At 41.7% G+C, this 27,500-nt stretch overlaps 1 protein-coding gene across 1 annotated transcript in view; it reads left to right on the forward strand.

Annotated features, from left to right (window-relative positions):
• Positions 1-27,500, forward strand: part of LOC123513461 (fibroblast growth factor receptor-like 1) — a 138,140-nt gene that overhangs the window by 96,189 nt on the left and 14,451 nt on the right. The window contains 5 exon segments of the mRNA XM_045270624.1: positions 2,050-2,133; positions 8,586-8,701; positions 18,953-19,109; positions 23,565-23,752; positions 24,772-24,777. Coding sequence (XP_045126559.1) covers positions 2,050-2,133; positions 8,586-8,701; positions 18,953-19,109; positions 23,565-23,752; positions 24,772-24,777 — 551 coding nt within the window.

A 27,500-nucleotide genomic window follows, 5' to 3' on the forward strand; every position in this document is an offset into this window, starting at 1 on the left:
GAGAGAGAGAGAGAGAGAGAGAGAGAGAGAGAGAGAGAGAGAGAGATATAATGATGGTGTGGTCATGTCAACGTTGCCAATCATGTTATTTAGATGCAAATGATTAATTATATTTATTACAACTCCCCTCCCTCCCTCCCTTCCTTCCTTCCTTCCTTCCTTCCTTCCTTCCTTCCTTCCTTCCTTCCTTCCTTCCTTCCTTCCTTCCTTCCTTCCTTTCCTTCCTTCCTTCCTTCCTTCCTTCAATATAAATTTAAAACTCCCTTTTTTTCTTCATTCCCTCCTTTCTTTCCTTCCTCTTCCTCTTCGTTCTTCTTTCTCTCTCTCTCTCTCTCTCTCTCTCTCTCTCTCTCTCTCTCTCTCTCTCTCCCTGGTGGTGGTAATGGATGGGTGATAGGCGGGTTGGCGTGGCTCTCTTATTAATGAAGGTGATCTCATAACTGACAACTACCGAGGGTGGTTACTGACTGACTGGATGGACTGACTGACTGGATGGATGACTGACTGACTGGATGATTGACTGGATGGATGGATGACTGACTGACTGGATGGATGACTGACTGACTAGATGGATGACTGACTGACTGATTGACTGACTGACTGCTTGGTTTGCTAACTGACTGACTGCCTGATTGATTGGTTAGCTACCTGACTGTGTGACTGACTAGTTGATTGACTGGTTGGCTTATTGAGTGTGTGACTGACTGAATGATCGTCTGACTGTTCGGCTTGCTGACTGATTGATTGACTGGCTGACTACCTGACTGCGTGACTGACTGACTGATTGACTGGTTGCTTAGCTGACTGACGAACTAACTGACTGAATAGATAAATGACAGGCGTTTTTAGAGGTGAATTAATAGCCTGACTGACTAACTGGCTCATAAACTGATAGACTGAATAAACAACTGACTGGCTGACTAAATTACCCAACCTAACCTAACCTAACCTAACCTTATCTAACCTAACCTGACCTAACCTAACCTTACCTAACCTAACCTGACCTAACCTAACCTAACCTAACCTTATCTAATCTAACCTAACCTAACTTAACATTATCTAACCTAACCTTACCTGACCTTACCTGACCTTACCTGACCTTACCTAACCTTACCTGACCTTACCTAACCTGACCTTACCTGACCTTACCTAACTGCTCAGGTAGGAATATTTTTTACCTGCTTCCTTTAACTTCATCTTCCAAAGCGGTGTCTTCCTTTTAAGTGGCTTTCAAGTACTCCTCCTCTCTCCTCCTCCTCCTCCTCCTCCTCCTCCTCCTCCTCCTGGTCTTCTCCACCTCACTTACCAGGAAAATAAACTCTTTGATGCAAATTTTCGCGGTAAGACGAATGATTGAAAGAAAAATATTGATTAGTCCCAAAATTGTCTTGACTTTTGCTTTTCCTTCGTCTCTCTCTTAATCTTTATTCAGCTTTATGAGGAAATGTTTGAGTTTGAAGTGTACTTTGAGGAGGAGGAGGAGGAGGAGAAGGAGGAGAAGGAGAAGGAAAGGAAAGGAAAGGAAAGGAGAAGGAGAAGGAGAAGGAGGAGGAGAAGAAAAAAGAAAAGGAAAAGCAAAACTAGGAGAAGGAGAAGGAGAAGGAGAAGAAGAAGAAAGAGGAGGAGGAGGAGATGGAGGAGGAGGAAGAACAACATTAAAATGGAAAAAGAGAAAATGGGAAAAGTTAAGACAAGAAAAAAACAAAGGACAAGTAGAAAAAAGGAGAAGAAAAGGAGGAAAATTAGAAAAAAATGGAGAAAGAAGAAGAAGAAGAAGAAGAAGAAGATAATGATAATGACAATGACGACGATGATGATGATGATGATGATGATAATGACGAGGAGGAGGAGGAGGAGGAGGAGGAGGAGAGAAGGAAAAAGGAAGAAGAGGAGAAGGAGGAGGAGAAACAAAAACACACAGCAAACCAACACAAAAACAAACGAAACTCAACCAAAACAAACCAAAACAAACAAATAAGAAGAAAAAAACACTTGATTACTTTATTTGTACACTTCCTCTTGTTTATCACGCCCATGTCTCTCCCACAGCTTGGTCAGGAGCGTTGGTGTGGGCGTGGGTTGCAGTGGTGGCCCTCAACTCCCTGCGGGCGGACGGGTGGGGCGACATCAAAGGTGAGTGGGCGGGGGAGTGGATGGGGGAGTGTGCAGGTGGGCGGGGCAGGTGGGCGGGACAGGAGGACAGGTGGGTAGGGGGACAGGTGGGTAGGGGGTAGTGGGAGGGGAGAGTACAGTGTGAGAGAAGTGAGAGCAAAATTCGAGAGAGAGAGAGAGAGAGAGAGAGAGAGAGAGAGAGAGAGAGAGAGAGAGAGAGAGAGAGAGAGAGAGAGAGAGAGGTGACAGGAAAAGGAAAATGTGTGTGGAAGGAGAGGAGGAATAAATGTGGAAGCAGAGTGGAAGGAATGAAAGTGGAAGGAGGGAGGAGAAAGAGAAGTGAAGAAGTGGAATGAGGAAATAAGAAAAAAGGAAGGAAAGAAAGATTTAGGTGAGAAAAACAGAGAAAAAACGAAAGAAAAGGAGAAAAAGGAAAAATAAGACCTTTTGATGTGGGGAAAGCATGAGAGAGAGAGAGAGAGAGAGAGAGAGAGAGAGAGAGAGAGAGAGAGAGAGAGAGAGGCGGATGGCTAGCTGGTGAGGGGAGAGAGGGGTAGAGGATGACCAAGTTGAGGAGGAGGAGGAGGAGGAGGAGGAGGAGGAGGAGGATAAAATGGATAAAAATGGAGGTAAATTTGATAAAGGGAGGAAAAGGGAGGGAGAAATATATATACTCGTGTAGGTAAGAGAGAGGAATGTCACTGTTGTTGTTGTTGTTGTTGTTGTTGTTGTTGTTGTTGTTGTTGTTGTTGTTGTTGTTGTTGTTGTTATTGCTGGTGATGCTGTTATTATTTCCCTTCTTCTTCTTCTTCTTCTTCTTCTTTTTCTTCTTCCTCTTTTATTTTTCTCATTTTTCTTCTACTTCTTCGTTTTCTATTTCCTATTTTTTTCTTCTTTTCCTTTCTCCTCTCGTTCTTTTATTCTTGATTTTCTTCTTCTTCCTCTATTTCTTTTTTTTTTCATTTTTCTTCTACCTCGTCTTCCTTTCTTTGTCATGTTATTTTTCTTCTTTTCCTCCTCTAGTTCTTTTATTCTTGATTTTTTATTCGCCTTCTTCTTCTTCTTCTTCTTCTTCTTCTTCTTCTTCTTCTTCTTCTTTTCATACATATCTGATTTCCTTTAGAAATATTCCATAACAAATCTTCCTTGCAATGATCATACAAACCTATTACTTTTACATCTCTCTCTCTCTCTCTCTCTCTCTCTCTCTCTCTCTCTCTCTCTCTCTCTCTCTCTCTCTCTCTCTCTCTCTCTCTCTCTCCAAAAAGCTGAAATTCCACCACATAAATATATTCATAAGAAAGATTTCTCAGTCTCTCTCTCTCTCACTTCTTTCTTTGCTTCCTTCATTCCTTCTTTCCTTCTTTCCTTCCTTCCTTCCTTCCTTCCTTCCTTCTGACATCCCTTTCTCGTTTCCATTTTGACTAGAGAGAGGATCTTGCAGGAAATGCAGGGAATATTTTTTCAAAGCCAGTAATATTATGTAGCAGTTGTACTAGTGGTGGTGGTGGTGGTGGTAGTAGTAGTAGTAGTAGTAGTAGTAGTAGTAGTAGTAGTAGTAGTAGTAGTAGTAGTAGTAGTAGTAAAAACAATAGTAATAATAACAACAATAACAATAATAATAATAATAATAATAATAATAATAATAATAATAATAATAATAACAATAATAGATAAATGAACAAAACAACAACAACAACAACAACAACAGCAGTACCAGTGATTTACGATACTTTTAAACCCACTCCATCCACCTCTCTCTCTCTCTCTCTCTCTCTCTCTCTCTCTCTCTCTCTCTCTCTCTCTCTCTCTCTCTCTCTCTACGACGTGCTGTGAGTGGCCGGCACGTCCGATGTAAGAGCCAATCATGCCATTTGAAGAGAGAGAGAGAGAGAGAGAGAGAGAGAGAGAGTGTATTGACATCATTTAAAAGGCAGACACTCCCCCCACCTTTGACTTCTATTCCTGCTCTCTCTCTCTCTCTCTCTCTCTCTCTCTCTCTCTCTCTCTCTCTCTCTCTCCATTTTCCTCTTCCTACTCCAATTTCCCTTTCCTTTCTCGCGTCTCTTCCTTCTTTCCTTTTCCTCTTCCTTCTCTTTCAGTTCCTTTCCTTTACTCTTTTCCTTTATTCCTTTTTTGCTTCATTTCTCTTCTTTTATCTATCTTATTATTTTTTTTCTCTAATCTCCTCCACCAATGCCACCACCTCTTCTTCTTCCTCTTCCTCATCATCATCATCATCTTCTTCTTCTTCTTCTTCTTCTTCTTCTTCTTCTCCTCCTCCTCCTCCTCCTCCTCCTCCTCCTCCTCTTCTACGTCTTCTCTTTATTCTCCTTGATCTTCGAAGGTAAAATGACTTTTTTACGCTTTACCTTGGAGAGAGAGAGAGAGAGAGAGAGAGAGAGAGAGAGAGAGAGAGAGAGAGAGAGAGAGAGAGAGAGAGAGAGAGAGAGAGAGAGAGAGAGAGAGAGAGAGAGAGAGAGAGAGCATTACACACATAAGATCGCGTCAATGGACACACACACACACACACACACACACACACACACACACACACATTTTTGCGTGCCTGGATAAGAGTACATATGACTTAGCAATGTGTGTGTGTGTGTGTGTGTGTGTGTGTGTGTGTGTGTGTGTGTGTGTGTGTGTGTGTGTGTGTGTGTGTGGAAACTAACATATAACAAATAAATAAGAGAAAGGAAAGAACAAAGATATATATAAAGTCAGTCTCTCTCTCTCTCTCTCTCTCTCTCTCTCTCTCTCTCTCTCTCTCTCTCTCTCTCTCTCTCTCTCTCTCTCTTCACTGCATCCCTGTATTTCCTGAGAGATTAGTTTGCCATTTCCTAACGCGGCGATCATCCCACACCGAGGCCCCGAGGAAGCGCCCCCAATCCCCACCAATGGCGCCCAATCTTGCAAAATCCCCAGCATTAATCCTTAGCTGTCTTTCAATACCCCCTCCTGCCTTCCCTGCCTTTCCCTGCCTCTCCCTGTCCTCTCCTTGCTTTCCTCCGTCTCTGTGTTTCTGTCCTTCTCTTTCAATACATCCCTGCCTTCCCTGGTCCTCCCCCTGTCATTCCCTGGTCCTTCCCCTGTCTCCCCCTGCTCTTCCCCTGCTTTCGTCCTTGTCTCCCTGTCTTCCTGTCCTTCCCCTGTTCTTCCTCTGCTTTCCTCCCTGTCTCCCTGTCTTCCTGTCCTTCCCTTTCAATACCCGCCCCTGCATTCCCTGTCCTTCCCCTGTCTCCCCCTGCTCTTCCCCTGCTTTCGTCCTTGTCTCCCTGTCTTCCTGTCCTTCCATTTAAATACCCATCCCTACCTTCCCCTGTTTTCCTGTCTCCTGCCCTTACCTTTCAATGCCCGCCCCTGCCTCCCTCTGTCCTCCTCTGTCATTCCCCTGCCTCCCTGTTTTCCTGTCTTCCTGTCCTTCCCCTACCTTCCCCTATCTGTCCTTGCCCCCTTCCTCCATCTCCCCTTCCTCTGTCGCTCCTTGTTTCCCCCTGCCTTCCCCTGCTCCTTCCTGCTTCCTTCTGCTTTTCCTCGCCTTCTCTACCTCTTTCCCTCCTTCTCCCTGCCTTTCATGGCCTTCCCCTGCCTTTCCCTGCCTTTCCTACCTGTCCCTCCCTTCCCCTTCCTCCCCCCTACCTCCACCTGCCTTTTCTCTGCTTCTCCCTGTCTCCCATGCCTCTCCCTGTCATCCCCTGCCTCTCCTTGTCTTCCCTGCCTTTCCCTGCCTTTTCTTGCCTCTAACAGTCTTTCATAGCCTTCCCCTGCCTTCTCTCCTCCCCTGCCTCTAATACCCTTTCTCCTGCTTTCGCCCTGTCTTTCTCCTCTCCCTATTGTCTTCCTTTCTTCCCCTCTTCCTTTCTTTCTCCTTGTCTTCCTCCTCTGTCCCCCTCTTCCTTCCCTTCCCCTTGTCTTCCTCTCCTTCCCCCTCGTTTTCCTGTCCTTCCCTTTGTCTTCCTCTCCTTCCCCTTGTCTTCTTCTTCTCCCCTCTTATCTTCCTCTCCTTCTCTCTTCCCTTCTTCCTTCCCTTCATCTTTGTCTTTCTATCCTCCCTTTGTCTTCATGTCCTTCCAATTGTCTTCCTCTTCTTCCCTCTGCCTTCCCTTCCTCCTACTTTCCTTTCCTTCGCTCTGTCTTCCTATCCTACCCCTCGTCTTTCTTCCTTCTCTTCCTCTTGCTTTCCTCTCCTTCGCCTTGTCTTTCCTTATCCTTCTCTTCCTCCCCTCCTCCCCACCCAGCAGCTCCCGAGAATCCCTCAAGTCAGTCCCCGTTGGCAAGGAGTCCTTCTCATTATCTCAGCAGCTTGTAAATCCTCAGCCACGAGTCCTTCAAATCCTACGTGTAATCCTGCGACTTACCTTAAGATTACTGGCTTGTTTCTGTTCTTGTTCTTGTTTTTGTTGTTGTTGAGTCAGTTTCTCTCTCTCTCTCTCTCTCTCTCTCTCTCTCTCTCTCTCTCTCTCTCTCTCTCTCTCTCTCTTCGTCTCGTGGTTTCTGTTTTTTTTTTTTCTTGTTTTTGTTCTTGTTTTATTTTTTTTTCTCCTCCTCCTCTTCTTCTTCCTTCTTCAGTAATTGCGAGAGGAAATAGTCTCATTCTTATCTTTTCTTCTTCTTCTTCTTCTTCCTTTTTTTTCTTCTTCTTCCTCCTCTTTCTCTTCCCCGAATGATAAAAAAAAAAATCTGATTTTCTTCCTTCTCTTCTCCCTCTTTCTCTTCCTCTTCTTATTCTTCCTACTTTTCTTCATCTTCTTCCTCTTCTTCCCTCCTCCTCCTCCTCCTCCTCCTCCTTTGAGTGATAAGAGGAAATAATCTCATTGAGTAAACTTCCCTTCTTTATATGAGTAAATCTCCAGACACAGCGTCAATAAGAGAGAATAATCCCTGTATTTTTCCTCTCCTTCTTTATCTTCTTATCGATCCTTCCTCTCCACACACACACACACACACACACACACACACACACACACACACACACACTAGCAAAGGACCCACGGATAGGAAAATAGGGTAAAATATGATTAAGAAGGATAAAATAATAAAAAACAAGCCATTTTCACACCAGGCTAACTTTGAAAAAAAAAAACACACGAAAAACACGAAACACACACACACACACGAACAAAGAACCCACGAAAAAGGAAAATGAACTAAAACATGATAAAATAGATGAAAAAAACAAACAAACTAAGCCATTTCCACACCAGGCAAGGATAAGAAGCTAAAACTTTTCACACGTAATCCTTAAATAAAAAAAAAAAAAAAAAAAAACACGAAACACACACACGAACACAACCACAACGCAAACACCACTATTCCCAATCCCTAAGTGTGATAAGGACCTAATCCCCACCAGGAGGCCACGCACACACACCCTTACGACCCCCAGATCCATTTGTAGCCCCCCACACACCTTTGCAGCCCCTTAGACCTCTTCACAGCCCCCCAGACCCTTTCTTACCCATTCAGACCCCTTCGCCAGTCCCACACATCCCTTCAGAGCCTCTAAATATCTTCACAGCCCTCAGACCCTTCGCAAGCCCCCAGACCCCTTCACAGCCCCCTAGACCCTTTCTTAGCCCCAAGACCCTTCAAAGCCCCAGACCCTTCAAGTCCCTAAACCCCTTCAACAGCCTCACACATCCCTTCACAGCCCTTCAGACCCCTTTGCAAGCCCCCAGACCCTTTCACAGCCCACAGACCCATTCACAGACCCCGAGCCCCCTAAACCTTCACAGCCCTCTAGACCTCTTTGTAGACCCCAGATCTCTTTGTAGCCCTTTACAGTCCCCCAAACACCACTTCGCAGCCCTCCAGACCCATTCACAGACTCCGACACACCTTCACAGCCCTCTAGACCCTGTTGCAGCCACTCACACACCTTTGGAGCCCGCCAGACACCTTCATAGTTCACTCCACATCCCTTCCCTGCTAACCGATCCGTTCACAGCCACCCACACACCTCTGCAGTCCCACAGACACCTTTACAGCTCCCAGACACCTTTGCAGCCCCACACATCCCTTCGCAGCCCTCCAGACACCTTTTGCAGCCCCCCCACATATCTTTACAGCCCCCCTCAGATACCTTTCCAGCCCCCAGACACCTTTTGCAGCCCCTACATACCTTTATAGCCCCTAAACACCTTTTGCAGCCCTTTAGACATCTTTTTCAGCCCTCCACATACCTTTACAGCCCCAGACACCTTTGCAGCCCGACACGCATCCATTCGCAGCCCTCCAGACATCTTCGCAGCCCCCATACATCTTTCCAGCCCCCTAGATATTTTCGCAGCCCCTACACCCCATCACAAACCCTCCAGACCCTTCACAGCACCCCCAGACACCCCCTTTCACCCCCACAGCAAGACTCCCTCTAAATTCTGTGTAGGATATCCAGGCAAAGTTTTAATTCTTTTTAATTTGAGTGTTTTGTGTTACGTTCTCACTTCCTCCTTCGCCGCCTTCTGCAGGAGAGCCCCGTGTGAGCAGTCAGTGGCCGGCCAGTCAGGTGATCCATGAGGGGGAAGTAGTGCGTCTTACCTGCCCAATCACTGCCAATCCTGAGCCCTTCTATGATTGGTTTAAGGTGAGTGGAGTGGTGTGTGTGTGTGTGTGTGTGTGTGTGTGTGTGTGTGTGTGTGTGTGTGTGTTTCACCTGTTTTGTTTTGTTTTTCTTATTCTGCTTTATTTTCTTCTTCATTTACTTTCTTTTTCCAGGTTTCTTCTCTTTTTTCTTCTTTTCCGTTCTGTTTCTTTGTTTTTATTCTGTTGTTTTACTTTTTCTCTTCTTCTTTTGTATTCTTTCCAGCTTTTTCTTTTTTTTTCTTTTTTTTCTTCTTTTCCTCATCCTGTTCTCGTTTCCTGTCTTTCTTGTTTTGACTATAACCATCTTTTTCTTTTCTTTTTCCTTCTCTTTCCTTCTTTCCCACACTTTTTCTCTCATTCCTTCTCTTTTTCCTCCTTTTCCTCCTCCTGTACTGTTTTCCCGCTTTTTTTCTTGTTTTTTTCTTATTATAACTATCTTTTTCTTTTCTTCTTTTCCTTTTCTTCTTTTCATCTCCAACTTTTTTTCATCATCCATTCTTTTCCTTCTCTTTCTCTTCTGGTCTTCACTTCTTGCCTCCTTTCTCTTCTTTAAATTATTAACATTGTATTTTTTTCTTCTTCTTTTCCCTTCTTCTTCCTTTCCTTCGTCTTCTTTCCTACCTTTCTTCTCTCGTTCCTCTTTCTTTTCCTCTCTTTCTTCTTCCTCTACTCTCTTTCTGTCTTCTTACTTCATTAAATTATTAGCATTATTTTTTTTCTTTTCCCTTCTTTTTCTTCCTTTCCTTTGTTCTTCCTCCTAGCTTTCTTCTTTCATTTCTCCTTTTTTTCCTTCTTTTCCTCTTCCTGTATTCATTTCCTGCCTTCTCTCTCTTCTTTAAATTATTAGCATTTTTTTCTTCTTTTCCTTCTTCTTCTTCTTCCTTTCCTTTGTTCTTCCTCCACCTTTCTTCTCTCATTTCTCTCTCTTTTCCTCCTTTTTCTCTTCCTGTATTTCGCTGTGTGCCTCCTCTCTTGTTTTTATTAGTATTTTATTTTCTCCTCTTCTCTTCTTCCTTGCTCTTTTTCAGCATCCTACTCTCATTATTCCTTCTTCTCTTCCTCCTCATATTCCTCCTTCTCTCCTCTCTTCCTGCCTCAGTTCCTCTTATTTTTCTTCTTTTTTTTTTCTTCTTCTCTTCCTCCTTGTTATTTCCAAGCATCCTTCTCTCAGTTTTTCTCTTCCTCCTTCTCCTCTTCTTCCTCACTTTGTTCCTTCTATTCCTTTATTTTCCTCATTCTTGTTCCATTCTTTTTTTTATATATATATTCAGTGTATCATCCCTTCTTTTCTTCATTATCATCTGTTATTGTATTTCTTTATATTCAACCACCACCACCACTACCTCTTCCTCCTCCTCCTCCTCCTTTTCCTCCTCCTCCTCCTTTTCCTCTATCACCAACAGAACCATCATTAACAAAAAAGAAAAAAAAAATATCTTCATCTCCCATCATCATTTTCTTCACGTCTTGAGGTCCTTTCTTCCTCATCTTCCAGGCCTCCCTCTCCCTCACCCTCACCCTCTCCCTCTCCCTCTCACTCAGGTAAACACACTCAGGTACTTGTGTTCTCTCAGATATTCTCTTTCTCAAGAAAAAAACATACTTGGTTTCTTTTGTTCTCCAGGACACGGCAGCACACACACACACACACACACACACACACACACACACACACACACACACACACACAAAGTAATATATTCATGCTAAATATAGTGCTCGCCGAGTAAAGTGGAATGAGGGGAAATGAGGGGAAGAGAGGGGAGGAAGTGTGCAGAGAAAAGGAGGGAGAGAGAAGGTAGGGGAGGGGAAGTGTACAGAGAAAGTGAGGGAGAGGAAGAAATGGAAGGAGGGAAGAGAAGGGAGGGGAAGGGAGGATGTGTACAGAAAGAGGAAGGGAGGGGAATGTGAGGGGAAGGGAGGAAAGGAGAGAGTAGTGGGGAGGAAACACGTGGGTGTGTCTGGGTGTAGTGTCATGAGGGGTGCTAAGAAGAGTGGAAAGGTGTAATGTGGAGGTGCCATGAGGCGAGGAGTGCCACAAAGGGTGCCATACACAGATGAGAGAGTGAGTGAGTGAGTGAGTGAATGAATTAATGAATGAATGAATGAATGAGTGAGTGAGTGAGTGACAGAGTGAGTGAGTGAAATGAAAGGCAGGTTTTTGAGGTGAACCAGCAAAGGAAAGAGTCAATTAGTGAGGTGAATGCTGGGAAACACGACACAATGAGGAATGAAGTCAACCAAACCGAGCCGAGAGCCGAGTGTTGATAGAAAGTGAATTCCCAGAAGCCGAGACAAGATGCAACACACTCCAAGGAAAAGAGAGTCTCGTAATTAAGTTGAAGTGAGAGTTGGGAAATGATAACAAAGTGTTTTGAAAAGTGAAATGAAGATACGACACATTCTAAGACGTAAACAGAAAATAGGAAACGTTTTTTTTAGAAAGAATCATAATGAAATATGAGAGACAGGAAATGAAAGTTAATAAAGTGAAGTAGGTTTCTGAGAAGTGACTTGTAATAAAGGAACAGATGAAGATAATGATAATAATAATGATAAATAATAATAATAATGGTCTTCACAAAGCCTTCAAAGATTACACATATTTATAAATGAAGATAATAGTGAAACAGGTAAGTAAATTTCAGAAAGGGGCTTCCACGTATAGGCCTAAAGGTTTTTGTAGCTTACGTAATTTCCTTCATACTTGTAAAAGGAGCAGAGACAAAAAAATGTGAGTGAAGAGTCTTAGTAAACATGAGAGTAATGAAAAGTGAGGCAACAAAATGCATCCTGAAGTGAGAGAAGTGACACGTGACAAGAGCAACAATCAGGATAAGTGGACGAGAGAAGTGAGGAATTCCAATAAAGACTAAGTGAGTGTTCTAAAAGGGAAGGGAATAAAGAAAGTACGATCTGGAATAGGAAGAAATAATAACGAAGCACCACAGCTACCTCACACACACCAAGGGCAAAGGAAGGTGTAGCTAACCCAACCTTACTCAACCTAACCAATCCCAACCCAACCTAACCTAACCTAACCTAACCCAACCCAATCCAACCTAATCAAACCCAACTAAACCCAACCAAACCCAACCAGACCCAACCCAACCTAATCTAATCTAACCTAACTCGTTTTAACCTAATCCAACCCAACCTAACCTAATCTAACCCCAACCCAATCAAACCTAATCCAACCTAACCTTACCCAACCCAACCTAACCTATTTAAATCTAACTCAGTGTGTGTGTGTGTGTGTGTGTGTGTGTGTGTGTGTGTGTGTGTGTGTGTGCGTGGCTGTAGGTGTACTGTGTGGGTAGCTTTTGGTGCATTAAGGCAGGGAAAGGAAGAGCAGGATACGGTTTACAGGTTACAGGTGAGGCAAATGAGGCGAGTTACGATCACCTGCTCCCACCGACCCCCGCAGCCAGAGAGGGAAGGGAAACACTCGCTCCCACTCGCTACTAGTGTTCTGCGGGTTCTGGCGGGGCTCTAATCGTGTTACCTCAAATCATTAAGGCCGTAACAAAACCAACACGGCATTACAACACAGCACTTTAGAGGGTTAGGTCAGACCAACACCTCACCTTTAACGCAGCTGGCTACACGGCATAGGTAGATAGGCAGAGAGGTAGACAGGTAGATAGCAGACAGGTGAGCCGATGATGTTAAGAAATGATATACAGTTTTAATTTATTGCCGGACAGAAATGGGATACGTTATTGGAGACTAGCTAGACAGGTAGATAGAAAGGCAGATATACAAATCGACAGGTAGGCAGGTAGACAGGTGAGTCGATGGGGTTAAAAAATGACGTATAGTTTAATACAACAGCCATACAGAAATTCATACGCCACAAAATTATGGATTATAGATAGACAGGTAGAAAGGTAGAAAGACAGAGGGGTAAATAGAAAGACAGACAGAAACAAAGACAGACAGGTAAGAAGAGACAGATGAAAAGAAAGGCAGAGAGAGAGAGAAATGATAGAAAGACAGATAAGGAGACAAACTGATAAATAGAAAGACATGTAATGAGAGAGAAACAGGTAAATAGAAAGAGAGAGAGAAAGAAAGACAAGAAGAGACAGACAGGTAAATAGAGACAGGTAAAGAGAAAGATAGAAAATGTTAGACAGAAAGAAAGAATGACAGTTAAATGGAAAGACGGATAAACAGAAAGATAGATAGAGAATATTGGATAGAAAGAACAGTAGAAAGAAAGACAGGTAGAGACAAACAGGTAAGAAGAAATGAGAGAGAGAGAGAGAGAGAGAGAGAGAGAGAGAGAGAGAGAGAGAGAGAGAGAGAGAGAGAGAGAGAGAGAGAGAGAGAGAGAGAGAGAGAGAGAGAGAGAGAGAGAGAGAGAGAGAGAGAGAGAGAGAGAGAGAGAGAGAGAGAGAGAGAGAGAGAGAGAGGTAAACAGACAGGTGAACATAATTTGATCGGTGGAGTGATTGAGATATGCAGCAATCCTTTCACCATTAACGTGCAGATAATGGAAACGCGCGTCCTTCTTTCATTATATACGAAAAAATGTACTAAATTAATGAATCCGGAAGGTGAAAACTGCAAAAAGGACGAGCGTGGGTGAGGAATTAATTGTGAGAACTAATGAAGGGAAAAGAGAGAAATGTTGATAAATAATAAGAAAGAGCGGGTGATGAAAGGGAAGTAAGAAAATGCAGGTAAAAAAAGGAATGAGATAAAACTTGAATAAAAAATAAGGAAATAAAAAAAGAAATAGAACAACAAAAACAACAGCAACCAAGTAAGTAAACAATAAGAAAGAAAGAGAAGAAGAAAGGAAAATGAGAAAAGGAACATAAACGCAATGAGATAAAACTTAAATACAAAAATAAAAGGAAATCAATAGAAACAACAACAACAACAACAACAACAACAACAAACATGAAAGAGATACATAGAGGAAAAAGGTAAAGATGTACCGATGCATCGGTATCGGAATCGGCGGTATCGGCCCATTTTTGGGGTATCGGTATTTTGTCGGTATTTTATGGCGATACTTCCGATACCTAAAAGGAATTTACTACTTAGTGATATATTCGATATAAGATATTGATGATACCAAATTAATATAATACGGCGTATTAAGTATCCGTGGTGATTACCGTATGTCACAGAATACTGTTTTCTGTGGTAATAAGCCACAACCTAGAAATTGGACGTGTATGAAACGCGTATAGGCTGAACTCCGGCATCCTGTCACACGGTCGGTCATGAGTCACCACGCATTCTCACTGTCTCTCAGTCAGACGCTGCTCCTCCACCCACACAAAGTTCACACAGGTGAAAAGCTTATGTTTTTTAACTATAATTTAAGAATGTCAAACTTCAGATATTGAGAATCCAACAAAATGATTTGGTATATATATATATATATATATATATATATATATATATATATATATATATATATATATATATATATATATATATATATATATATATATATATATATATATATATATATATATATATATATATATATATATATATATATATATATATATATATATATATATATAGTTAGGCACTTTACATTATTGTAAATAACAGCATATTCTTATTTGATTTATAATTAACAGTGGTAGTGGTAGCCTTTTCCAAGATATCTTACTGGAATAGGTGGAAGCTCGAATTATATATGTATATTAATCTTAATGCATGCTTAATTTTTGAGTTACTTGTGTTAACCTAAGGATGTAAAAATTCCATAACTAAGAAAGTAACGATTCTGTTTTGTAATCATGTGCATTGTGTATAATTTGTTGCATATTAATTATTTAAGATCATAGCAATACACTAGAAATTACTGAGTAATTTACCTTTGCAAATGGCTTCAAAAAGCTTCTAGAATTGCTCCTATTTCACATACGTTCTCCGAAGGACTTACAGCATCCCCCAAAACAAAGCCTCCCATCTGATAACGCTCGCCGTCCACCAACTCATCCTGGTGTCGGTATCGTCCCAATTAGGTGGTATCGGTATCGGTATCGGTATCGGAATCGGCCAAAATTTTGGCATCGGTACATCTCTAGAAAAAAAGGAAATTAAACCAAACTTAAACAGAAAAACAACAAAAGGAAATCAATAGAAATACAATAATAATAATAATAATAATAATAATAACAGCAAAAACAACAAAAACAAAACAACAGCAATAATAACAACAATAACAACAACAACGACGACAACAACAACAACAACAACAACAACAACAACAACAACAACAATCATCCCACTGAACACTGACGACCTCCCCTCACTCTCATTCATCACACTGACACAGCCTTCCCCTCTTTTTTTCCCCTTTTCTTTTTTGTGTGAGTGTTGCCTTTATTTACGATGCAATTTATGTGTTTCTCTGATTAATAACCACAACACAACACAATGCTTGGCTCGCCCCTGTCCATCTGTCTTGCTGTCCGTCCGTCTGTATGTCTGTATGTCTGTCTGCCTGTCTGTCTGTCGCACTGCAGTTACCAAAATGAGAATGAGAATAGAAATTTATTGTCACTGAGTCAATTTTTCACTGTTACTCGCCTTCATTCTATTTGAGGGGAAGGGATGAGGGGAAGGGATGAGGGGAAGGGATGAGGGGAAGGAAGTAAAAGAGGGGAAGACAAATAGATGAAAGTACAGCATTTATTCTTTAATTGTATAGTTGTTATTTTCAACATTTTTGCTTTATTATTAGTTTTTTTTAAGGGGAAGAAGATGAGGGGAAGAGGAAGGAAGTAAGAGAAGAGAAGAGGGGAGGACAAGGGGAAGTAAATAGATGAAAGTATGGACAGTAATTCATTCTTTAGTTGTAAGATTTTTTCATGTTGAGGGGAAGTGGAAGGGATGAGGGTAAGGAAGTAAGAGAAGAGGGGAAAGGAAGGGAAAGTAAATAGATGGAAGTACAGCAATGCATTCTTTAGTAGTGTGCTTCTTATTTTTGTTTGCTTCCATGTTAAGGGGAAGAAGAAGGGAAGAGGGGAAGAGGAAGGAAGTAAGAGAAGAGGGGAGGGCGAGGGGAAACAAATAGATGAAAGTACAGGAAAGTAATCCATTTCCTAGTTGTATGTTTCTCATTTTTATCATTTTTATTATTACTGGATTTTCATGATAAGGGGAAGAAAGGAAGAGAAGAGGGAAGGATAAAGGGAAATAGGAGAAGGAAGGAGAGGAAGAAGAGGACAAGGGAAAATAAATAGATGGAAGCAGAGTAAATAATTTTTGCTTTACTATCACGGTTCTTTCATGTTAAAGGGAAGGGGAAGGGATGAGGGGAAGAAGAAGGGGAAGGAAGGAAGGAAGAGAAGGGATGACAAGGGGAAGACAATAGATGGAAGTACAGTAATCATTCTTTAGTTCTATGGTTCTTATTTTTATCATTTTTGCTTTATTATTACCGTTTTTCATGATAAGGGGAAGGGAAAGGGGAAGAGGAAGGGGAAAGAAGAGAAGAAAGAAGAACAAGGGGAAATAAAATAGATAGAAATACAGGAAAGTCATTCATTTTTCGTTTGTATGGTTTTATTATCGTTTTTGCTTTATTACTGCTGTTGTTGTTTTCATTTTAAAGGGAAGGAAGGGGAAAGGAAGGGATGAGGGGAAGGAAGGAGGAGGAGGGGACGGACAAGGGGAAGTAAATAGATAGAAGTATAGTAAAGTTATTCATTTCTTATCATTATTAGTTTTTCATGTTAAGGGGAAGGAGTGAGGGTGAGGGGATGGAAGAGAAGAGGGGAAAACAAGGGGAAGTAGAGTTATTCATTTCTTAGTTACATTGTTATCTTTATTCACTTTGCTTTATTTTGTTTTCACATGTTAAAGTTCCCGTTTCAATAAAGCTTCGTATTAACCTGGTCACCATTCACAAAGCTGTTCATCTGTTCCTTCCTCCTCTCTTCATCTCCTTATCTCTTCATGTCCAAGAATATCCAAGTTTTCAATGGAGGCTACTGAGCGTTTATCATGGAAAAAAAAAAAAAAAAAATCGAGCCGAAAATAACTAATATAGGACGAAAAGTAATGAAATGAATAAAAAACAGGAACAAAATGTGGTGAAACGATAACTAAAGGTGGGGAAAAAAAAGCAGTGACATGCAACTAAAGAAGACAAAAAGCTGTGAAACGTAAATAAAAAAGAAGACAAAAAGTAATGGAATGATAACTCAAAAAAAAAAAAAAAAGATAAAGCCATGAAACGTAACTAAACATGACGATAAAATAAAAGGACGAAAAGTTATGACACCTAAATAAAAAAAAGGACGAAAAATAGTAAAATCTAACTCAATAAAACGAAAATTAATATCTAACTTTAAAAAAAAGGATAAAAAATAGTAAAATCTAACTCAATTAAGACGAAAAGTAATGAAACCTAAATTAAAAAGGACGAAAAATAGTCAAATCTAACTCAATAAAACGAAAATTAATATCTAACTAAAAATGGACAAAAATAGTGAACCGATAACTGTCTAAAGGCAAACAAGTAACTCACAGTGGGAAGCGACCCTGGGAGTTTGGACGTGACAGCTTCCAGAACGCCCGTGTCCTGTGGTGTAGCTGATGTCCATGTCCATTTTCTGACACCTGTTTCCCGTTTTCTTCTTCACGGCTTCATTCATTACCCTTTCATTCCCAAATATTTGAGAACACGTGACACCTGACTTCTTCAACCCCTTCAGTAGCAAGACGCGTTTCCATATTCATTCCGCTTACTATTTGATTCTATACAGCTTCAGATACTTATGTTTTGGATTAGAATGGTGAAGATTTTTGCCTTTTTAATCTTCTCACCTCCATAGACACTTCCTAATGTCAGTGTCTAATCGTACACAAGTCAGAAGGTAAAAATGCGTCCCAGTACTGAAGGGGTTAAACTTGTTATGGTTTGGATCGCTTCTTATGTCCCTCTTCCTCTCCTTTCTTCACCACCACTGATAATTACTTCATTCTGCCCAGCAATTTGTTAGAAATCATACGTACCCACCACCACCACCACACCACACCCGAGCCACACCACTGCACACACTAACACCTCACCATACACTAACACCCGCGTCACTAAAACCACTCTCTTCTCCGTTACCTGGCATCAGTCGTGTAAGTGTCACAATGAGGTGCAACAGTCACACACGTGCAAGGCGGGGGCTGTTCCAATCACTCGGCCCTCAACACTCAACACTCACTGCATCCACCATTATATACTTTCTGTGCACCATTCTCTTCACTAACATGTACTCTACTGGTGCTTATTCTTTCACTCTTCTCTGGCCACACGTGTTTCCTGGTCAGCTGTGTGGCGGTGTGGCGGTGGGACGGCCAGGCACTGCTGCAGGGAGGTGGTGTACTGCTGGGGCCATTCGCGTCACTCACTTTTCCACAATGTTGTCCTTCAATGCCTCTCTGGCCCTCTTGGTGTTGTCTCCAGGCCTCTACACAACCTCCTTATGTCTTGACACTGTAATGGCGGCAAATCACAGGCAGGTAGAGCCGTAAACACCACAGAGGATAGGATCGTTCTTCTCACGCCCTACACGTGGTGAAGGGAAACAATACTGACGTCAGATGCTGCTAGTGTTGCCATACTGTTACTTTCATCACCACTTTTGAACACTAATGATAAAAACCGAACAGTAAATGAGATGATTATGCAGAATGTAAATAAACTTTCCATGTACAATGTGTGGGTATTTGAATCGGTCTGAATGTCTTGGGATGTGAGTATTCGTGTATTATTATCGAAGTCTTGCCGTAATGTTTGTGATTCATAAATGGCGGGAAACTTGACATTGTTTTGATGGCGTTCCTTAACCTTACAGACCCTTCCTATCCGTGACATCCTTGCCTGTATTCACAAATGCTTTACTCTCTCCACGAAAATTTTCCAAAGCCACAGAGATGACTAATTGGGTTTATAAGACAGTTTCTCCTTTTCATAAACAAAAATTCTTTCTAATCCATTAAAATAAAAATACCCTTAAGAATAGAGTATCTTCAACTGGAGCCTTTGAAAAGCAGTGATGATGAGAAAGCAAAGCGTTTCAGAATATGGGACAGCCTGAGTCATGGTGTTAACTTCATTCAGTCCTTCAATGCTACCAGAACCACCGCCTCGCCCTCCATCACTCCACCTGTCATGTGTATCCTATCGAAACTTTACAGGAGTCTCACCACGGGGCTCACACAGGCTGGCGGGACACTATCAGACTAACACGCTTTCCCTCCCCCGCTGCAGGATGGCGAGGCGATCAAGGCCACGTGGAACAGATACGTGCCCAAGAAGCGGCTGCTCAAGATCAAGAACATCAAGAGTGGTGACGCGGGACACTACACCTGCGTGGGCGTCAACGGGTTCGGCCGCGTCAACGCCTCCATTACCCTCATCGTGCTGGGTGAGTGTCCGCCGCCCAGCCCCCCACACCTCCCCTACCCCCACCCTCCCTGCAATCCGCCCCTTCACTGTTATAATACTAATACAATACCTTAACCTCTTCAGTACTGGGACACATTTCTACCTGAGTTTAGGGTATAATTAGACGATTTTGTTTACATTAGGAAGGGTCTATGGAGGTCAGAAGATTAATGACCAGAGTATTCACTATTTTAACCCTCACATAAGTCTCTGAAGTTGTATAAAATCCCCATATAGTAACCTGAATAATTTTGAATACGCGTCATGGTGCTGAAGGGGTTAAGTCAACTCTGGAACTCCCTGCCTGCTTCCGTATTTCCAACTTCCTACGAAACTTCATTTAAGAGGGAGGTTTCAAGACATTCTTTATTTTTGGCACACTCTCTCGGACCTGCACGAGGACTGGTATCTAAGTGGGCCTGTTTTTATATGTTGCCCTTGCCCATAAAAAAGAAAGTCACGATTACTTAACATTTTTTTTCCCTCGTGTAGATTAATTTCATAGGCTAAAGAAAGAATAGTTAACGTTCTAATTATTAAATAGTTACGTTCTAATTATGATTTTTCTTATTCTCTCATTCGTTCTTCTCTCACGTTCTATTTATTGTTTTTCTATCTACTCATTCGTTCTTCTCTCAACGTTCTATTTATCATTTTTTTCTTATTTACTCATTTATTCTTCTCCCACATTCCAATTATTATGTTTTTCCTGACCACTCATTCATTCTTCTCTCAGTCTTGAAATTGTGATCTAAACTATTGTCACATTTCTCTAATAATAATAATAGTAATAATAACTTGAATCTTCTGACAGTTTCTCTCTACACGTGGCTGGCTGTCTTATACGGCTCCACAAGGTTGCTTTCCATGGCTGTGGCTCTGAGTGGCTCTTCCTAACAGCAGCGGGTGTTTGCTGCTGTGTTAGGATGCTCAGAGAGGCTTTCAATATTTATCACCGTTGTTTTTATTCGTCCATTGGGATTTTGAGTCAATTTACGAGGCAGCGATGGACTTTGCACAGTGTCACGATATTCACATCAGCTTGTATTTATTAGCGCTTGTTTTCACGCGTGCATCGGCTGTCTTAATGAATCACCGCGTGAAAAATGTACGATGTAGTTAGTAAATGAGCCAGCAAGCCACCCACCCACCGACCCTCTCTCTCTCTCTCTCTCTCTCTCTCTCTCTCTCTCTCTCTCTCTCTCTCTCTCTCTCTCTCTCTCTCTCTCTCTCTCTCTCTCTCTCTCTCTCTCTCTCTCTCTCACACACTTGCTACTCATCCCCCTCTCTCTCTCTCTCTCTCTCTCTCTCTCTCTCTCTCTCTCTCTCTCTCTCGTTTCCAATTGACCTACAAACACAACATTTAATCTCCTCTCCATCATTCCCGTAACACCTGCCACTCCACTCTCCGCGTCTGCAACTGAGCGTAACACACCGAAACAATCTGATACATAACCCCCGCCGTGCCCCACTGCTCCTCCCCTGAGCCACGCCCCGTGCTCCCAAAGACCCCCGCCCCACTAAGGCCTAACTAACCCGCTTCACCCGTCACGGACACGGACAAACGCGGGGAAATGAGTTGCTTCCACCCCGCCGCTGTGTGCAAAAGGCTCACTGGACCCCCGCTAAGCTCGCCAAACCTATTTATCTTGGCGTAATAATGGCGCGCACATTCATCCTGCGATCATTTCCATGGCAATATTGGATGAATGTTTACTCTCTATTCTATATTGACTATTTTTATCCTTTATCCTTTACTCTATGTCATCTTGTTACATTCTTCTACTCTTTCCTGCGATTATTTCCATGGCAGTGAGGGTGAATTTTTCCTTTCTATCTTATAATGACTCTTTATCTCTTAGTCTTCCTTTATCTATGCCATCTTGTTCTAATTTTCTTCTATCTCTCTTTACCTTGCAATCCATTTCTTTCTTCATCCAGCAGTCATCTCCTTGGCAATATGGGGGAATGTTTCCTCTCTACCCTATACTAATTCTTTTATCGTTTATTCTTTCCTTTTCTATGCCATTTTGTTCTATTTTTCTTCTCTTTCTTCATTCTGCAATCGTTTATTTTTCTTCTCTCTCTTCGTCTTGCAATCCATTTATCTTTCTTCTCTCTTCATCCATCAATCATTCTCATGGCAATATTGGTGAATGTTTACTGTCTACCCTACACTGCCTATTTCATCCTTTATCCATTCTTTTCCTGTCATTTTCTTCCTTCTCTTCATCCTACAATTGGCAATACAGGTAAATGTTTGTCTTATCCTTCACTGACTCCTTTTTATCTCTTATTCTTCCTTTCCCTATTCCAATTTTGCTTTATTTTATTTTCTTCATCCTACAATCCATTTTTTTTTTAGTTTTTTTTTTCTTTTCTTTCTTCATCCTTTGCCAATATGGGTGAATGTTTGCTCTTATCCTATATTGACTCTCTTATCCTTTATCCTCCCTATCTTATGCAGTTTTGTTCTATTTTTCTTCTCTCTCTTCATCTGCAATCCATTTTTTTCTTCTCTGTCTTCATCCAGCAATTATTTCCCTGCTAATATGGGCGAATAGTTACTCTCTACATTATACTGACTCTTTCATCACTTATTCTTGAGCCTTTTCTTGTTATTTTGTTTCCTTTTTCTTCTTTCTTCACCCTGCAATCCATTTCTTTCTAATTTTCTTCTTTCTTCATCCTGCAATCATTTCTTTCTATTGTCTTCTCTTTCTTCATCCTGCAATTCCATTTCTTTTTAATTTTCTTCTCTTTCTTCATCCTGCAATTAATTTCTTTTTAATTTTCTTCTCTTTCTTCATCCTGCAATTCATTTCTTTTTAATTTTCTTCTCTTTCTTCATCCTGCAATTCATTTCTTTCTAATTTTCTTCTCTTTCTTCATCCTGCAATTCATTCTTTCTATTTTTCTTCTCTTTCTTCATCCTGCAATTAATTTCTTTTTAATTTTCTTCTCTTTCTTCATCCTGCAATTCATTTCTTTCTATTTTTCTTCTCTTTTTTCATCCTGCAATTCATTTCTTTCTATTTTTCTTCTCTTTCTTCATCCTGCAATTAATTTCTTTCTATTTTCTTCTCTTTCTTCATCCTGCAATTAATTTCTTTCTATTTTCTTCACTTTCTTCATCCTGCAATCCATTTCTTTCTAATTTTCTTCTCTTTCTTCATCCTGCAATTCATTCTTTCTATTTTTCTTCTCTTTCTTCATCCTGCAATTAATTTCTTTCTAATTTTCTTCTCTTTCTTCATCCTGCAATTCATTTCTTTCTATTTTTCTTCTCTTTCTTCATCCTGCAATTCACTTCTTTCTATTTTCTTCTCTTTCTTCATCCTTCTCTGGTAATAAGAGTGAATGATAGCTCTTATCATGTACTCCTTATCTTATACTAACTTTTATTCCTTACCCTTCTTTTTCTTTGCTATTTTGATCTATTTTTCTTCTCTCTCTATCTGTAATTCATTTTCTTTTCTTCTCTGTCTTCCTCCTGTAATCATTTCCCTGGTAATAAGGGCGAATGTTTGCTCCTATACATCATGTGCTCCTTGCCTTACATAACTCTTTCATTCCTAGTTCTCTTTTCTTTCCATTTTGTTCAATTTTTTTTTTCGTCTCTATACATCATGTGCTCCTTCCTTTATATAACTCTTTCATTCCTCGTTTTTCTTTTTTCTATGCCATTTTGTTCTGTTTTTTTTTTTTCTTTTATTCGTCTCTCTCTTCACCATGCAATAATTTCCCTGGCGATACGGCTTAATATTTGCCCTCGTTCTTGTTCATATTCTTATTCTTTACAATCCTCCCCTTTTCTTTACCTCAAACACTATATTTTTCTACTTCAAAGCATATTTTTCGCATTTCTTACGTTCTTACCCAGCGTCCCTCCTACATGAAAAATAAATAAATAGGTTAGTAATCTTAATGACTCTTACTTTCACGCCTACATTCAGAAACGCCTTGCTCTCTCACCATGACAGTTTTCCAAGGGCACAGAGATGACTAGCAGGATTTTCAAGACAGTCCTCTTTATAATAATCTAGAAATGTTGATAGTCCATCTCCGGAACCATAAAAATACCCTCCACTTCTCCAGTACCATGACGCGTTTCTATATTAACTCTGCTTACTATTTGGTGATCTTATACACCTTCAGAAACTTATATGGGGAATTAAAATAGTGAAGACTGTGGCCATTAATCTTCTGACCTCCATAAACTCTTCCTAATGTCAATAAAAATGGTCTAATCATACACAGAGCTTAAGGTAAAGATGTGTTCCAGTACTGAAGGGGATAAAAACATGAACATCTTCAACTAAAGTGTTTTGGAAAGTAGTGGTGAGACAGAAAAGCATTTAAGAAAGCTGGCCTTAGTCATTTCTAGCCACACTAACGATACCTCCCTCCTTTCCACTGCCCCTCCGCCACACAGGGAAGGGTGAGGTGATCGAGAACCTGACCAAGCCTGTACTGACGGAGGTGTGGCCGCAGGAAGCCCAGCAGCGCCGCCCGGGGGAGTCCCTCACCTTCACCTGCCGCACCAGAGGGTTCCCCAAGCCAGTGGTCACGTGGTACAAGGTAAGTCTGCCCTGGCTTTACTGTGAGCGTGAGTTTGTCTGGGTTAGGTTGGGTTGGGTTAGATTAGATTAGGTTGGGTTTGGCTGGGGTAGGTTGGGTTAGCTTGGGTTAGGTTGGATTGGGTTAGATTGGGTTGGGTTGGGTTGGGTTGGGTTGGGTTGGGTTGAGTTGGGTTAGGATAGATTAAGTTTGGTTAGCTTAGGTTAGATTAGGTTAAGTTAGGTTACGTTAGGTTAGCCTTGTTAGGTTAGTTAGGTTAGGTCACGTTAGGTCACGTTAGGTCAGGTCAGATCACGTCAGGTCAAGTCAGGTTAGGTTTTCTTTCGTCTAATATCAGTTCTAGTAGTGATTTCTTTAAGGTTATATTAAGTTATCCATATCTTTGTGTTTCTAGCGTCATCAATGTAAATGTGAGTTTGTCTCTGTTGAGTTGGGTTACGTTGGGTTGGGTTGAATGAGGCTAAGTTAATTTTTCCGTCTAATAGTAGTTGTTGCAGTGTTTCGTTAAGTTAGGCTAGGTTAAGTTTTTCTTCCCTTAGTGCTTGTAGTGTTCTTAATGGTAAAGTTTCTCCTTCCTTAGTGCTTGTAGTGTTCTTAATGGTAAAGTTTCTCCTCTCTTAGTGCTTGTAGTGTTCTTAATGGTAAAGTTTCTCCTCCCTTAGTGCTTGTAGTGTTCTTAATGGTAAAGTTTCTCCTCCCTTAGTGCTTGTAGTGTTGTTAATGGTAAAGTTTCTCCTCCCTTAGTGCTTGTAGTGTTCTTAATGGTAAAGTTTCTCCTCTCTTAGTGATTTCAATATACTGGTGAGTGAGAGTTTGTCTAGGTTAGGTTAGGGTAGATTAGATGAAACTAGACCAAATATTCGTATACTATTTCGTGTTCAATAAGTTAGGTTAAGTTTACCCTCTCTTAGTGTTTCTAGTGTTTTGTTGACGTGTTGGTGAGTTGAGTTACGGCAAGTTAAATTATTCCCCTGTTAGTGTAGGTGTCTTGTTATTGTACTGGTGGTTTAAGTGAACGTAGTGTAAGATTCTCTGTTAGTTCTCTGTTAATTCCCTGTTAGTTCTCTGTTAGTTCCGATCATTTAGGTGAAGGTAGTGTAAGGTTCTGTTAGTTCCCTGGTGTTTGGTGATGACAATGACAATTTAGGTTACTTTTCCCCTCTGTAGTGTTTCCAGTGAGTCGTGAAAATATTGACAGGCTGTGTTAGTGTTTCCCTGCGAGTGTTTCCAATATGCCGCGAACACACTGGCAAGCTGTGTTAGTTTTTCCGTGTGAGTGTTTCCGTGTGTGGTGGCGGGGGCAGTGGTCAGTGGCCCTGGAAGTGGAGCGGCGCGCTAAGGTGACGTGTGGCGTAATGTAGACGCTGATTACCTGTGTTTTTTGTGCACCGTGTTGATATTTACGTTTATGGCAGCGTGACGGTGGCGGCGAGACCTGGCCGTAACGTATGGTGCCTGCATGTTTATTTTACGTGGTGGGTGCGGCGCGCGGGCTTCCTGGGCAGCACGACACGCCCCCCCACGCCCATACTTCACTCATTTATGGCGCCGCGCAACGCTGCAACATTCTGCGTGCCGCCCGTATCACCCTGTAGTGGTGGGCGGCGCGGCACACACACCACCACACCACACCACTCACCAACTGCTTTGCCCTACACTCTCACACACTCACACAAAAATAAATAAATAAATGAAATAAATAAATAAATAAATAACTCACACTTAGGCCTAAATAAAACAGCTCACTTTCCCATTACCACGATTTTCAGAAGCCACGAGCATTTCTCCTGCAAATAACGTAAAACAAATCTAGTTAATCTCTCACAGGAACCTTAAAACCACCCTTATGAAACACGTGAAGCCTTTTGAATTTAGGTGGAGGGTGGCGCAAAAACGTGACAAAATACCTGAGCCTCATCCACTACCTTCACCTGACCCCCTGTCACATAATAAGTCACCTGGCAGCCCACCTGATGTGTCTGTTCCGTGCTGGTGGGGAATTCACAACACACAAACATACACACATCATTTTTATTATTATTTTCCTATTTTTTCGTTGAGACAAGTCATCTATGTGTGGGTTTTAAAAATGGTGTGTCCTTTCCTTTATTTTTTTGGTACACCTATGGATTCTGGGAAAGGTGTACTAACAGAGGAGCTTTATATTCCTTTATACTCCTTTATACTGGTCATATATCGCTGCAGAGTATCCACACACGCCTCTCTCCCTCGGCTAACGCACACCACTGGAATCCATACACTCTCCTCCTGCCTCTCTTTTTCCCTCCGTCTATGTTGCAAGTCCACTAACCCTCCTCACTCTCTCTCTCTTTTCCCTCCCTCTTTCCCTTATGTATCACAGTTCATCCCTCTCTTATCTCCACCTCTGTTAACCTCCCTCCTCCTCCTCCTCCTCCTCCAGTACCACAACATGCCTCTCCTGGTTATTCTATTTACCTTATTAATTGTATCTCTGTCTCTGTCTGTCTCTCTCTCTCTCTCTCTCTCTCTCTCTCTCTCTCTCTCTCTCTTTCTCTCAACAAGTCACAGTGATAAAATGAACACGATTCCTCCTCAACTTGTCCCCAGATCGACTTGTAGCTCTTAATAAATGGATGGAATAAAGACACGAAGAGCTGAGAATAAAGAACAGGCGGTGGAAAATTAAAGTGGTGAATGTATTGGACGGCGCCTCTTATGAAAACTTGAACACTACATGGCGGGAGTCTTCAGCTATTCCACGGATCCGATAAAAGGCGAAGTTTGTTAAGTTATGCAGCGAAGATCAAGGAGGAATGTCGGTATACTGTTGAGCGTTGCGAGGCAGGAAGGGTTGGTTACTTACACATCGCAATGTTGCATCTTTATCTGTCTTCTACCGCTGTTTTCATGCTGTCTGCTCTTCTGAACTTGCTAACTGCATGCCTTCCCCCCTCCTGCGGCCTCGCTGCACAAGACTCTCTACTTCTTCTCATCCCTATTCTGTCCATCTTCCTAATGCAAGAGTTAACCAGTATCTTCACTCCTTCATTCCCTACACTGGTAAACTCTGGAACTCTCTACCTGTGTCTGTATTTCCACCTGCCTATGACTTAAACTCTTTCAAAGAGGTGTCAAGACACCTCTTACGTTAACTGGACCCTCCTTTTAGATTTTTTGGTTTTTTCTCTTTCTCCTACTTTCCTCTTAACAGGGCCTGGCAACCAGCAGGATTTTTTTTTCCAACACTTTGTTTTCCTTGGCCAGTGCCCTTGTAATGTAAAAAAAACGCTTCTAGGAAAAAAAAATTCTTGAACTCTTTGTGTTTTTGTCAATTCTTCTCCTTCTTTCCTCTCTTTCTTAGAATCTCTTTGATCTTAATTCTCTCATCTCTTCCGTCTCCTCTTGCTCCTCCTCTTCCTCCTCCTTCCTCCTCCTCCTCCTCCTCCTCCTCCTCCTCCTCCTCCTCCTTCTCCTTCTACTCCGTACTACTACTAATACTGCATACACACGTGCTACCCTCCTCCTCCTCCTCCTCCTCTTCCTCGTTCTCCTCCTCTTCTTCCTCCTCCTCCTCCTCCTCCTCCTCCTCATCTTCATCTGACTCGTTATAACGTCCGCTGTTGGGAAGCCACACACACACACACACACACACACACACACACACACACACACACACACACCATTATACCCCGAGCACTCTTCTCAAAAGACCCTCAGCCTAAGCCTCTCTCTCTCTCTCTCTCTCTCTCTCTCTCTCTCTCTCTCTCTCTCTCTCTCTCTCTCTCTCTCTCTCTCTCTCTCTCTCTCT

The sequence above is a fragment of the Portunus trituberculatus genome, chromosome 36, assembly GCF_017591435.1.
Source record: "Portunus trituberculatus isolate SZX2019 chromosome 36, ASM1759143v1, whole genome shotgun sequence".
In the NCBI taxonomy this organism is placed as follows: domain Eukaryota; kingdom Metazoa; phylum Arthropoda; class Malacostraca; order Decapoda; family Portunidae; genus Portunus; species Portunus trituberculatus.